This window comes from Gymnoscopelus microlampas (assembly GCF_963454915.1).
Source record: "Gymnoscopelus microlampas genome assembly, chromosome: 22".
NCBI lineage: Eukaryota > Metazoa > Chordata > Actinopteri > Myctophiformes > Myctophidae > Gymnoscopelus > Gymnoscopelus microlampas.
The window spans coordinates 20,981,651-20,996,485 of NC_139959.1; the positions used below are offsets into that span (position 1 = coordinate 20,981,651).

The 14,835-nt window shown below is 39.2% G+C and overlaps 2 protein-coding genes across 2 annotated transcripts in view; both read left to right on the plus strand.

The window, feature by feature from the left end:
• Positions 1–1,714: 1,714 nt before the first annotated feature.
• On the plus strand, positions 1,715–2,236 carry LOC311038559 (cofilin-2-like; the record flags this gene model as incomplete). Its single annotated transcript, XM_084048132.1, has 1 exon — positions 1,715–2,236. One exon carries the CDS (start codon positions 1,715–1,717, stop codon positions 2,234–2,236), a length of 522 nt encoding a protein of 173 aa, XP_083904258.1.
• Positions 2,237–5,497: 3,261 nt separating this feature from the next.
• prkdc (protein kinase, DNA-activated, catalytic subunit) overlaps positions 5,498–14,835 on the plus strand; it is a 67,152-nt gene continuing 57,814 nt past the window's right edge. Inside the window, exons 1-15 of the mRNA XM_084049227.1 lie at positions 5,498–5,723; positions 8,492–8,568; positions 8,660–8,764; positions 9,154–9,228; positions 9,804–9,912; positions 10,333–10,445; positions 10,522–10,621; positions 10,813–10,868; positions 11,188–11,218; positions 11,304–11,461; positions 11,841–11,987; positions 12,657–12,821; positions 13,483–13,651; positions 13,959–14,008; positions 14,402–14,527. Of these exons, the coding sequence (XP_083905353.1) occupies positions 5,576–5,723; positions 8,492–8,568; positions 8,660–8,764; positions 9,154–9,228; positions 9,804–9,912; positions 10,333–10,445; positions 10,522–10,621; positions 10,813–10,868; positions 11,188–11,218; positions 11,304–11,461; positions 11,841–11,987; positions 12,657–12,821; positions 13,483–13,651; positions 13,959–14,008; positions 14,402–14,527 (1,629 nt within the window). The 5' untranslated portion in view covers positions 5,498–5,575. The remainder of the gene's footprint in view (positions 5,724–8,491; positions 8,569–8,659; positions 8,765–9,153; positions 9,229–9,803; positions 9,913–10,332; positions 10,446–10,521; positions 10,622–10,812; positions 10,869–11,187; positions 11,219–11,303; positions 11,462–11,840; positions 11,988–12,656; positions 12,822–13,482; positions 13,652–13,958; positions 14,009–14,401; positions 14,528–14,835) is intronic.

Sequence of the window (14,835 nt, forward strand, 5' to 3'; positions counted from 1 at the left end):
TGTTCTATCTGTATAAGTGTCCTATCCGTCCTGTCTGTATAAGTGTCCTATCCCTCCTGTCTGTATAAGTGTCCTATTCGTCCTGTCTATGTAAGTGTCCTATCCGTCCTGTCTGTGTAAGTGTCCTATCCGTCCTGTCTGTGTAAGTGTCCTATCCAATTGTTACAGTATCCGCCATTTCTCAACCATTTCGTGATTGTTCCTGTCTTACCTCACTCTTACCAGACTTGTGTTGGGAATGTTGGGAATGTTCTAATTCTTATGTTCTAACTGTCCTATCCATCCTGTCTGTATAAGTGTCCGATCCGTCCTGTCTGTATAAGTGTCCTATCCGTCTGTATAAGTGTCCTATCCGTCTTGTCTGTATAAGTGTCCTATCCGTCCTGTCTATGTAAGTGTCCTATCCCTCCTGTCTGTGTAAGTGTCCTATCCCTCCTGTCTGTATAAGTGTCCTATCCGTCCTGTCTGTATATACTGTAAGTGTCCTATCCGTCCTGTCTGTATACTGTAAGTGTCCTATCCGTCCTGTCTGTGTAAGTGTCATATCCCTCCTGTCTATGTAAGTGTCCTATCCGTCCTGTCTGTGTAAGTGTTCTATCCGTCCTGTCTGTATAAGTGTCCTATCCGTCCTGTCTGTATAAGTGTCCTATCCGTCCTGTCTGTATAAGTGTCCTATCCGTCCTGTCTGTGTACTGTAAGTGTCCTATCCGTCTGTGTAAGTGTCATATCCCTCCTGTCTATATAAGTGTCCTATCTGTCCTATCTGCCAATTATGTATCAGCCATGCAGCCATTTCGTGATGGTTCCTGTCTTACCTCACTTTGACAGTGGCAAAGCCACTGTCAAAGTGACGCCATGTATTTATACAGTATTTCACCGTATTGTCACGTGTCACGTGAGGCTTGACCAATCGGTGTGTCATATTTAGAAAGTGAAAACAATACTCTCCTGCGGAGAGTAATAATAATAATAATAATAATAATTATTATTATTATTATTACGTTAATAAATATATAGCTGCAAGCATCAATACCAGGGGCCAAGCAATGCAATATGCAATATATTGTCGCCATGCCAAGAAATTAGACGGTTTTGCCTTCTGTCATGCGCCATGCCATTGTTTCTCCAGGAAATATGTCACAATACTGAAATTAAACTGTCAAAATGTCATTTCATGTTGTCTTTAAAAAGTCGGTTGATAAGGATGAGGCCGCACAACTCTTAGCCACGATGCAGAAAGTTTTAATGAAAAGAAACCAACGTTTCGACAATTACTGTCTTCCTCAGGGTTTTTTAAAAAGTCGACATTAATTAAGGAGGTAATTTCTTCTGTGCAGCAATTTAAATTAAACCTGTATAAGCCGGTGTTTGAACCGGGGACCTTCTGACTCAAGTTCCCTAAATGCTCCAGTTTTAGGTGCTCTGTCTGTATTGTCTGTCTTGTCTGTTTGTGTCTCTCTTTTTACGCTCAAATATGGAGATGACTGATGTCATACTGATGTTATAGTATAGGCCTATTGACATTGCAACCCCAAATTGGTACTCACCGTTTCACGCAAATTAATTTACCTCTGCCTATAGCAACCGTAATGACATCAGAATATTCCGTCCAATCAGCAATTGTGACACACCAACATTGCAGAGTGTGGGAATATAAATAAACGTGTCCTTTCAATTTCCAACTGTAGACTCTTGTCAATACGCCGGAATTGAAATGGCCTCTGGAATCAAAGTGACAGATGAAGTACTTGCGATATTTAACGACATGAAGGTCCGTAAGGCTCAGGCCACCAAGGACGAGAAGAAAAAGAGGAAGAAGGCTGTGATGTTCTGCCTCAGTAAGGACAAACAGAACATCATCCTTGAGGACGGCAAAGAAATCCTGCAGGGAGACATAGGGACCACCGTCCAGGACCCCTACAAACACTTTCTTGAGATGCTGCCCTCAGATGACTGCCGCTATGCTCTGTACGACGTGACCTACGACACCAGACAAGGAGAGATAGAGACAAGGAAGGAAGAGATGGTCTTCATCTTCTGGGCTCCGGAAAGTGCATCCCTGAAAAGTAAGATGATTTACGCAAGCACGGTAGATGCCTTTAGGCAGATATTCACAGGTCTCAAGCATGAGTGGCAGGTCAACAGTTTGGAAGACATCAAAGATCTGAATACGCTCGCTGAAAAGCTTGGCGGTACAGACGTTATCTCTCTGGAAGGATGCCCGATAAGATATTAAGTCAAGCCCCCACGCTTTGAGGCCTACCAGAGAAGAGATATCTATCACCTACAGTATCTGTTCAGTGTCTGTTCTGCTGTTTATTTCAAGTTGATACAGAGGAAAAAGGTAGGCAAGAACCAGGATCAGTTGTGGCACTTCTGGGGGAGGGATAATGAAGACTTTGAGAACTGAAAATACTAAGGAAGTTCTTCTCATCATGCTGTGCTGCTGAGTTCTCTGTCTGAGAACAACAGAAGGATGACGCATGTCAGAATCAGTCATATCCTCATCATCCAGACATTTGATTTCATTCTGGATACTGTTACTGGTAGGTAGAGCTGGGTAGTTCTGATGATATACAGTATTCTCAAAGTGGGGTCCAGGCGGGCTGCTCTGGGTTCATTGAGGGAGTACCAAATGGATCCTTACAGGTCTGTAACTCTGAGAATGTACAAATGGAACCTAATGGACCCTTACGGGTCAAAGTGGGGTCCAGGGACCCTCAGGGTTGATTGGGGGGGTTCCAAATGGACCATTACAGGTCTTTAACTCAGAGTGTACAAATGGAACCAAAGGGTCCATTTGGTTCCAATCGAGCCCAGAAACACTATGACTGTCGGCCACATCAGTGAATACTGCAGGCCATGAAAGAGTACTTTTTTTTTCAGTCGCTCTGAGCGGAGTTGAGAACTACCTGCTCATTGTTAAAGAATAGTTGTCATGAATAGCAATTGGTCAAAATGTCAACTAATCTTTTTTTGTTTTTGAATTCAAGACGTGATTGGTTTTCACTTTCCACCTACCCGAGAACACTTTTTTTGTAAACATAAGTAATGTAGACTCTGAGCAGGTGTGTAAGCAGGTGGATGTCGGTCAGAGCATCAGATTTTGACAAGTAGTGTAACGTTATGTTATCAATGGATCCCATTCCAATAAGAAAAAGATAAAAGGTGGAGCTAAAAAGGAAAGAGAAAAGAAAAGCCCATGAAGAGGAGTTGGCAAAAAAAATCCAATTATTAACTCAGAGCCCCCAGTGTGGAAACATTTTTATTTACATATACATTTAACATTGAGGTGCCCACAATGTTTAGGTGCCCACTCTTCTGGTTACCTGCTGTGCTCAGCTGAGAGCATACTTCATATAGGGTTAACCCTTGTGTCGTCTTCGGGTCAAAAATTACCCGCCAGCATGTTTAACAGCAGAAGAAAACCTTAAATGATATTTTTTAACTTGATATTTGATGACTTTTCCTAAAGTGACCCAAACTTTAGAAAAAGTAAAATTGCCATTATTCATATTTCCATGAAGGCTGTAGCCTACACAACAATGTAAAAAGATTTTATTTTATTAATTACCTAATTATATTTTATATGAATTATATTAACATTAATGTATATTGATGGGTCAAAGATTTTAAACAGCAATTAAATTCTCTAACAGATTTTTTTTAATGTTCATTATATGTCACTTATTCCTTAATAATATTTATATTCATGAATAAACCCAGTAATTCTATTGTATTGTCACTCATTCTTATAAGTGTACCGCATAAAATGTCATTCAGCGTGCTTAAATTTAATTAAATAAAATTATGCCCCTTTTTCACAATCACAAGGTTGTTTGCTTAGACTGTCAGAAATGTTATTACTTTGGAGAAATTACATGATTTTATTTGAAATACCACATATTTGTGGCACTACACACAAGTTATAGAAAGTTTTTTTTTACAGAAATGTCCTCCCTTTACACAAATAAAGGAAAAAGCTATGACAATATTTTTTCCTCATCCTTTGATATTTGTTTGTGTCCATCTTATATCAACAAAACAAAATTATTGTATTTTAATGTATTATTATTATTTAAATATTGGCGTTACACTGAATGATCTTGTTACCCTGAATGACACATACCGCCCATGATTCCTGCAGCAATAACAATTATGGCCCTATGAACTATTATTACCAGTTTTTACCTATTCTTCCGTTATAAAAACTATGCATAATAACAGGATAAGATGTTCAAATGTGCATGCTTAATTTACACAGATGTATTACTTAAAAATAGGTAAATGGGAAATATTATCACTGCTAGTAATAATAGTTCATGGAATCATTATTATTCTCGCTGAATAAATCACATTAAATCAATATCTGTGGCTGTAGTGATACGTCATTCAGAGTAACACCAGTAAAACACCAGTATTATATGTTAAAATGAAATTGTTTTGTTTAGAGAAACAAAAACAAATATCAAAGGATGAAGTTAAAGATAGATGTTTGCAATTTATTCAGTGTAAGTCATCTACATTATAAAGATAATGTGTCTTATAATACCTTAAAATGCCATAAATAGTTTAAAAATTATCATTTTACAGTTATCATTGTGTTCATACAACAATTAAAGGTAGGGTAAGTGATATTGTTTGGTTAAAACAAAAAGTATTTTGTTAAAAGGTTAAAATACTATATTCTGATAGTAATCATTGCTATAGATAGAGTGTTTGTTCAGTAAAGTCTCCATGTCTCTCCAGCTCTTTAATAAACAGAAAATACATTTTTCGGTAGGTGTCAAAATCTCAGCCAATCAGGAGAAAGTACCCATTTTTAAGCTTAATTTGTATAGTGTTCCAGTTCCAATTTTGTCTGCTCATTTCTTAGTGTCATCACTTCCAATTTCACTTGTTTAATCTGTATCCTGATTGAGTTCTCTGCCCTGGTTGGATAAAATTGGAAATGAAACTGAAACTGAAACGAAAATGCATTTTCTGTTTAATAAAGAGCTGAAGAGACAAGGAGACTCCTAATACTGAACAAACACTCTATAGCAATGAGTACTATCAGAATATAGAGCTATTTGACACTTATTTTAACCTTTGCAAATCACTTACCCTACCTTTAAATATAATTGCTTGCAATTCATTTTTACTTAAATGTTGTTAACTAGTTACAACCATAGACTGTAAAGATAAAGGTTACAACAAGGGATATAAAGCTATTGTCATGAATCCTTAAATCACTCTCAGAGTTATGGGAGTCCTTGAAATTAAAACGTTTGAGAACCACTGTGCGTACACTAAATGGAACAGAGCCTTCATTAGTATCATTGGTAACACCTGTGAAGGCCCAATTTCCTTCCAATATGGCTGCGGTGCATATACTATTATTGATCCCTATAAAATAGTGGGGATTTTATTTTGAAAAGTATCAAAGGAAGTCTCAGTATTTTGACCTGGTCTTACTCTACAGTTAAGGAGGCGTGTGTAGCTTTGTTGTGATTGCAGAGTGCAGACATGTTGGCACAGCAGCAGTTTATTGGTTATTATTAACAACAACAACAACAACAACATAACTTTAGCCATGTCTTCCTCCATGCAGGCACTGCTGGTGAAGCTCCATGAATGCCTCTCAGACGGAGACACTCGAGCTGCAGCAGCCGTCCGGTGTCACGACATCATCGGGGACGTGGGACAGGAGTGCATGCTCACACAAACCGACACTGAACTTGGTAAGACTGTGGCGCGCTTAATTATGCAATTGATTTTGTTCCTGCCAAAACAAAAGTACAGATTTACAAGCTGACAAAAGCTACAAGCACCAAGCTTTTGGCAAAAAAAATATTTTGTCCATAAAAGAAAATGTTTCACCGGATGAAAACATTTTTTTAGATACTCCACTGCGCCCCCTACAGATCTGGTCAATGGAATGTTTCTATTGACAAGATCTATAGGGGGCGCATTTGACTAACCTTTTTGTTTTCTTCTAACCGGTGAAATATTTTCTTTTCTGGTCAAAAAGTGTCTTTTAGACGTAAGGTGGGGTGCTCTGAGTGTTTCCACTAATGGAAGTAGCTAGGCTTTCATCATCTTAAAACTGTCTTTGTTTTGGTGAATAGCGAAAGGGTATTTTTTATTTTTACTAGAGACGAAAGGCTGCGCAACCGGGGGCGTGCGGGCAACGGCTCCTAAGTAACATAGCGTTAAGGAGAACTCCTTCTAACGCTATGGACCAGACCTAGTGTTATTGTTCCAGCTTATGAACGTCTGTTTAAGCTTTTTCCACTGAAAGTTTTGAAAGTAAAGATTCCACTCATTGTTGTGCATAATCAGGGATTAAAGATAAGACGGATAAATATGATTTATCTATTTATACGTGTATAAGTATTTTGGAAAGTAGCTTTCAACGATTTGAATGAGATACGCGCACCCGCCATTTCCCCTTTCAATGTGTTTTATTGTCAGTCTGAAGCTGTTGGAATAATAGTCAGTGACATTATTGTAACTTAAGTTTCTCAACAGTGTGCATAAATGTACTATAAGTAGTAGTTACCGACACAGTAAGTGGTGGCAGGCAGTGAAGTGGAATATTCCAAAGTACAGTATGAGTGAAAATGTCAATACAAACGTGAACGTCTGCTGTAACAGAAATATATTTCCCTGTTACAGTTTATATCACTTCTTTTAGTTCAGAAGTCTTGTGGCCTCAACCTGGGGATAGAAACAGTCCCTGGACCTGATGTTCCAGTACAGTGTTGCCATGTCTGCTTATTATAAGTGCCTTTGGTCTTGTTTTAACTAAAGGGATTTGTTTTCTAAAGTGTAGTTGCTTATTTGGGCTTTCTTCCTAATGTTATTTAAATCAGTGTTTCTCAAACATTTTTATGTCAAGGACCCCCAAATGAATATGTATTTGTCCGCAGCCCCCCCCCCCCCCCCCCTTCTGAAAATATTTTGTGCCAGAGACCCCCATACATGATTTGAGTGGATTTGTAAAATATTCCACGATTTTCCCTTTTTTTTCTTTGAAAATAGCAGATCTACAAGCTCACAACGTTGCGAGCTTGTAGATCGTTGTTGTCTTCTTTTGGACCTGGTTGCTTATTTCTCTCGCAAAATCTGGCAACACTGCTCCAGGTCATTTGCCAGAAGGTACCAGGGTGAAAAGTCCATTGCTGGGTTACTACTAAGATTTAAGATTTTTTTCCCCTCAGAATTCTGCTTTATTTTGACAGGCAGAGAGAGAGTGAGAGGAAAAGGGTGTGAGAAAGAGAGGGGATGACATGTAGTGAAGAGAGTGAGGTCAGACTCGAACCCGGGACCAGGTGCAGGAAGGCCTTATTTATGTGGCATACGCTATTAACAATAACATTTGCCTGCGGTTTTATAGTCTCAGAATATACAGTAGACCGCTGTAATACTCTCTTGGGAGATAAAGCGGACGGCATCTTATCATGAGATGCTCTAGATTAGATGAGCAGCTGTTAAAAAAAAACATCTCCACATCTGAGCACTGTAAGTTGTTGATCATGAAGCAGACACCACATCCATTCCTATTTGCTGCCTCTGTTGTTGCCCCCAGTGGTTCTTGTATTCATTTTACTGAGGTTAGGAATACGTTTTGGCATAGTTTTACTGAGGTTACGTTTAGGAATAAGGTTAGGTTTAGGCATAGTTTACTGAGGTTACGTTTAGGAATAAGGTTAGGTTTAGGCATAGTTTACTGAGGTTACGTTTAGGAATAAGGTTAGGTTTAGGCATAGTTTACTGAGGTTACGTTTAGGAATAAGGTTAGGTTTAGGCATAGTTTTACTGAGGTTACGTTTAGGAATAAGGTTAGGTTTAGGCATAGTTTTACTGAGGTTAAGTTTAGGAATAAGGTTAGGTTTTGGTATAGTTTTACTGAGGTTACATTTAGGAATAAGGTTAGGTTTAGGCATAGTTTACTGAGGTTACGTTTAGGAATAAGGTTAGGTTTAGGCATAGTTTTACTGAGGTTACGTTTAGGAACAAGGTTAGGTTTAGGCATAGTTTTACTGAGGTTAAGTTTAGGAATAAGGTTAGGTTTAGGCATAGTTTTACTGAGGTTACGTTTAGGACTAAGGTTAGGTTTAGGCATAGTTTTACTGAGTATACGTTAAGGAATACCTGGTGGCGACTGTTCAGAGATCGCCGCCTCCGAGGGCGAGCGTGTTTTGGTGCGAGCGTTATTGTATTTAGTCTGAACCTGCCAGTGAATGGAGTGTCCCACTCACGTATATCACTTATAACTCTGATTCAATATCTGATATATGATGCTCTTGTTTCATATTGCAATTATTCATAGCTATTTTGTTTTAAAGGTCTACAAACATCATTGTTCTCGAAAGAATATGTACTGCTCATTTTCAGTATCTGATATAAAGTATGATGCTGCAATTTGCCACGTACATGAACTATGCACTCCACTCGGTTGCTCTTGTTTCATGTTCAAATTATTCGTTGCTGTTTTGTCTTAAAGGTTTACAGACCTCCTTGTTGTTCTCGAAGGAATATGGACTGCTCGTTTTCCTCAGACAGTCTCTGACATCAGAAGAGGTAGGTGTCTCAAGACAACCAGCAAATGACAATAAAGCATTAGTGAGTGTTGAGCGATCTTGAATGGATGACACAACAATCTGTTTTTCAGCTCCGGGATACCAGGGTTGAGATCTTATTTTTCCTTGAGAAGTTCTTGGAGAGGATATATCGCAGAGTCAAAGGATGGGATATGACTTATGCTGTGGATATACGGGTATGTTTTCCATCTGGAGACACCCTGAGCTTTGTAGTATAAAATAAGCTTGACTTGACTGAACTAGATTTGATAATGATGGACAAAATAGTATTATTTTCCTTGCTGTATTTCATGACTGTTAAATTTGAGGGATGTTTTACTTAAATAAATAAAAAAGGAGGGCTCATAACTCACTTTGATTTGAACAGAAATATTGTTGGCAAAATACAGTTTTGTACTGAGTGAAAAAACGAGCCTTGCTTTTAAAATAGTTTGAGTGTGTTTTGTAGTTTGGCTCAGCACCCACATAGGGGGATTTGCATGTACCGTAATTGATCACAACATGTTTTACATCCATTTCATAATTTGATGATGCAGCTTACTATAGTGGCTTCTCTCTCATGCAGGACACATGCATGGCTGTGTATACCAAGGACAAAGCTGCAAAAAGCAGAACCCAAGCGATGGAGCTCCTTATCAAGGTTGGTTGCTTGTAGATGTTGTGTGCAATGCTCTGGTAGGCAGCTTGTCTTCCAGGCGATACTGTCTCGCCCCTTCCCGCCCCATCGGAGCATGGACACTTCCCTAGAGACGGCCGCTGGTTGATAAAAGAGAGGCTCACTGATACAACCTTCTCAGCAATAACAGAGAACTTGATGACTTAAGTGTACAACGGAGCATCAAATACTTATGTGCGCTTTTAGATCGGCTATTTTAACTATTTTTGAAATTGACTGTCAATATTCTATAATCGATTTAAATCGATTAGTTTGATTAACTGTCGCACCCCAATATCGATATTGAGGTATTTGTTAATTTGATTTTGTGCATATTGCCCAGCCCTACTTTACACTTTGTCAGTGTCCACAAAGCTGGCAGCTCTACTGTCTGTAAAAGAGGTTGATCATGTGTGTCCTACTTGTCGCTGGCTTTAGTAATGAATACCTACAGTACTGCCCTACTGTACCTAACCGACCCAGGAGGTGAAAATATGACCAGGATTTGAATGAATATCCTTATTTATCACCCTCACCTGTTCTTTAATTCTGTCGTCTAGGTTCTTCATCTGACAAAGGCGTCCAGTATAGCTTCAGACATGAGAGTCACTAATATATTCAACAGATACTACATGGAGCTGGGTCAGAAGACTAAAGTGCCAGATTCCGGTGAGGGTTGCTATGTTCCTGTTTTTCATATTGTTTTCCTCCGTTGCCTTTAACTACAGCCCGACCGAGTCCTAGACCACCCATTACAAATGTTTTGTAATTTTGTTTAAAAAAGTAAAACAAAATCACATAAGCCCTATTCAAAATGTAAAAAAAGTCAGCTCACAATGCAGCCCATTGTGAGCTTGTAGATCTTCTATTTTTTCAAAATGTTTGCCTATAATGACATGCCCAAAATAGGGACGCCAGGTTGAAAAAATAGAAATTGGGACACATCGGGCGCATAATTGCTGATACCGAAGTCGTCAAAAAAGTTATAATAATGGCCGATATATTGGCCGGGCTTTTATCTTTAAACCAAAGTTGTATAATATCATCATCCATCCTTCAAGACTTTTTATTTTATTTCTGTTGCAATAGTCCTTGGTAAAATCTATGAGCTGCTGGGAGTCCTGGGTGAGGTTCACCCCAGTGAAATGGTCAACAACTCTGACAAACTCTACAAAGCCTATCTAGGAGAGATGAAGGAACAGGTACAGTACGTTCAGTTACGTTCAGATGTGTATCTTTCCAAAGACGTGTATTTATTTTCATTATCTTTCATGATAGATGACTTCTTCAACAAAAGAACCAAAACTTATGGTTGTGGCTGGATGTTTGAGGGGAATCACTGCTCTAATGGTCAATTTCCCCAAAACTATGGAAGAAGGTCAGAAGCTGTTTGTTTGTATGGGTTGGTCAGTGCATGCTTAGAGTACAGTAACAGTACGCCCCTGAGTTTCAAATGTAGTGTATGGGCTAAAGGATGTTTGTTACATAATCCCTCCACACATGCAATATGTTCTCTATTTTAATGACAATATACATGTTTATAACATTTTTTGTCTCTGACTTGTACAGACCCAACAACATCAAAGCAGATATTTGAGTATGCCCTGAAGACAATCAATCCACAGGTACTTGTCATTTGTAATGTCTGTTTATGTGGCTGTGTAATGCTCAATTTGTCGTATAATGGTGTTGCGTGCCGAAAATAGCATGTGACATGCGAAGCGTTGTGTGGCCATAGATCGGCTATTTTCAGTAGCATAAATTTTAAACTCTCTGAAACTTTGGATTGTCACATCTTTGGAAATGATCCGTTACGGTACTGCTCATCTAAAATGTTAATACTGTCCTGGCTTATTTGATGCACACTGATGTCACTTTAATTTATCTAACCAATTATTTGCAAGCAATACTGTTCAACAGATTGTTCTTGCAACTTTCTTGTAGGTGGAAATGAGTCGCTATGCTGTTACATTTGGTAAGTCCAAAAACACTGAATTTCCCCCCAAAACTAGAATGGTATGATATTATAGGCACGTTATCAACTTGTTCTTTTTGCATAGCTGGACTGAAATTAATGGCCAAGCATGCAGTGCATTTCGGCAACTGCCTGATGGACCACTATAGATCCCTATTCGAGGTCATGTCCAAGCTGTGTGGACATATCAACGCGGAGATGAAGAAGACTAGTTTCAATGCGCTTGAGGCTTTCCTCAAACAGGTAGGCTATCATTGCAATTCATTATTAGACCTTGACATACAGTAACATGGTCACCTTAGCTGGTCCACCTTAGCTGGTGATACAGTATGTCATTTTGGCAGCATGGTCTCACTCCTAAACCTGTTTGCATTTGTTGTTTGTCCAAGTCAGAAATATGTGATTATGGACCATATGGTTCCAACGTCTCCGGTTCAATTCCAGCTGGTGCCATGTATCTAAAAAACAGACAAAACTAAAAAATAGCACCAAAATGTGGCGCATCATCATAATAAATTGTTTGATCTAACTTCTTTCAAAGTAAGAAAGGAAACACAATGAACTCTAAGAAATGAAACACAATGAACTCTGTCAGTATTTCGTTGCACTAACTCTTTTTCAGGTTGCATCTCTTGTGGCTGAGAACATTGAGGAGCACAAAAGCAAGTTGAAGTTCTTCATGCAGAAGTTCTGTTCCATTATTAAGACTATGGACTCCTCACACAAGGAGCTATCTATCGCCATACGAGGATATGGATTCTTTGCAGCGGTATGTTCCTCATTTTATTAAATGCATTTGTCTGCGTCTTGCCAGAAAACAGTGGTCAAAGCTCAGCCAATTTGCTTATTCAACAAAAATGTATTTGCAAAAAAATAAATAAATGTAGGAGTCTACTTTTCTTTTTTAACCTGACTTCTAGCGGTGACTGACTTATGGGTGGGACATACTGTATATGAAACATTAAAAAACACTGGTATTGTCCTTTAGATAATATTTTAAAAATGTTGCCTTAACATGAACATAGTTATATTATGCCATACAGTTAAACCTGCAATCCGGGACTTACTATAATGAATACAATTTGATTTTATCCCATCTGTATGGTAGAGCATGTTAATACACTATAACTAACTCATCTGCAGTGGTGGGAGGTGGTCTTGCTACTCTTACAGTGAGACATTTGGACCCCGTGTTGGGTAGGACAACTACTGGTTGACAGCACTTAGTACTGCCTGACGGTAATAAGCCCAATAATTCCCAAATAGGGATTCCAGTGAGCGTTACATATTTGGTTTCCCACGTGGGAGACCCGGGTTTGAATCCCGGGGTTTTCAGTTGCAATTACCTCTCCCCGGGAGAGGACATCAAAGTTTGTGTTGTGTAACATGGATGTGCACTAGGAAACAAAATAATATGATTTCTTGCATTGCTTTTTAGTCGTGCAAGAAGGTTTCCCCTCAAGACGTGGACTTGATGTACACAGAGCTGATCCAGCGCTGCAAACAGATGTACCTGACTGAGTCTGACACAGAGGAGGAGAACTTCTACCAGCTGCCCAGCTTCCTGGACTCCATAGCCAGTGTCCTCATTCACCTAGACAAGGTACCCACACTCTCATCCACAGCCAGTGTCCTCATTCACCTAGACAAGGTACCCACACTCTCTCATCCATAGCCAGTGTCCTCATTCACCTAGACAAGGTACCCACACTCTCATCCATAGCCAGTGTCCTCATTCACCTAGACAAGGTACCCACACTCTCTCATCCATAGCCAGTGTCCTCATTCACCTAGACAAGGTACCCACACTCTCTCATCCATAGCCAGTGTCCTCATTCACCTAGACAAGGTAGGTCCCCACACTCTCTCATCCACGGATCCAGACCGATGGCAGATTGTTGGGTCAGATGCTGATCCAGAATTTGGGGGTTTTAGACCACTGATTATTATGTATTTTGTCAAAAACATAACATTTTTAACCCTGTTAAAAAAATGCGATCAACAAGCTCACAACGCGCAGCATTGCGACTTGTTGTGAGCTTGCAGACCTGCTATTTTTGAACATGTTTGAAAACTTTACCCCATAATTACATGCTCATCTTGAAAGTGGTTAGAAATCAGCTGCATAATTTCTTTCAGGTTGGAAGGGAACATTCCAAGCTTTAATTATTATTAAAGCAAAATCTCTATTATTGCTAGATTGAATCGAGCACTTGGTTCAGCTCTAAATAAACAGCCCCTTTTTCTATTGATTATGCCTTTAGATCCCAGAGGTTTATACCCCACTACTAGAGCGCCTCCTGGTGGTTCAGATTGACAGCTTCACTCGGTGCAGTGATAAGATGCAGTTCATCTGTTGCCGCTCCATCTTGAAGGTCCTGGTGGCCATGGCCTCCAAGGGCCCTGTCCTCTGGAGCTTCATCAGTTCTGTGGGTAAGTTCTGCTCAGGCACAACAAGTAAAAAAAAAAATCACAGAGGTTATTATGTTTTGCGTTACACTGTAAAACATTGTTTTGCAACAAAAACCTGATCTTTGAATTTTGTGTGAGTGAGTGAGTGATGAATGTTGCCATATTGCCTGGTAGAATTCGAAAGAAAATTGGCATAATGAAAATCTGTCACTTTGTTCGACATATTGTAGAAGATAACGCATGAGAGTGCATAGGACACGAATACTGAACAAAATACTAGGAAAGTCATACAGTAAACCTGTTCCTGTTTTGTTTTTTTCCTTTTCAGTGCACCAGGGCTTGATTCGCGTCTGTTCAAAACCGCTCATCCTTCCAGAGGTCAGACATGTTCTTTTTGATAGAATTAGGCCCTCAGTTTTTTGGGGTCACCCTCTTGTTTCATTTGAGAATCTTAGCTTTCTGATTTCAATTAAATTTTTGTTGCCAGTGTAATAACAAAAAATATATATATTTAGGATTCTTTAGATGTAGGTCATGAGAAATAGATTAACCCGTTAAAAGCATCTGTGTCATTTTAGATTTTAACTATAATTTACTATAATAACTATATTTAGCAACATACGTTTTTCAGAAAACTTTTAGGATTTAGAACAGTGGTTTAGAACAGTGGTTCTCAAACATAGCAGATGTACAAGCTCACAGCTGCGAGCTTGTACATCTGCTATTTTTGAACATTTTTAACAGATTAACAGTGAATGAATCTCTCCTCAGGACAAAGACTCTGCGAAGGGTGATGGCTCCGCCCAGTCGCAAGTGGGCACTGGGAACAGGAAGGTGCCATGTAGTCAGGACTACCTGGCCCTATTTAAAGGTCTTCTGGACTGTGATCAGTTAAAGGTACATTGATGCTTAATAACCACTTTCAATCTGGCATCCCTATTTTGGGCATAACATTAACATTTTACAACAAAATGTTTAAAAATTTGCCGTTTTGTGCTGACATCGGGCTCGGCCATGTCCATATTTGGGCACAATCCATCCAACCGCCGCAGACGACTAACATTTTTATGTAACATGTATTTTGTCTTCTTTCCCTTTCCTAGTTTCACTGTTATTTGAACAACCACGTACAGTATATAGGGCTTAAGTGGGTACATTTCCAATAGGATTCTCATACATACTGTTTAATGTACAGTATTAGTGAG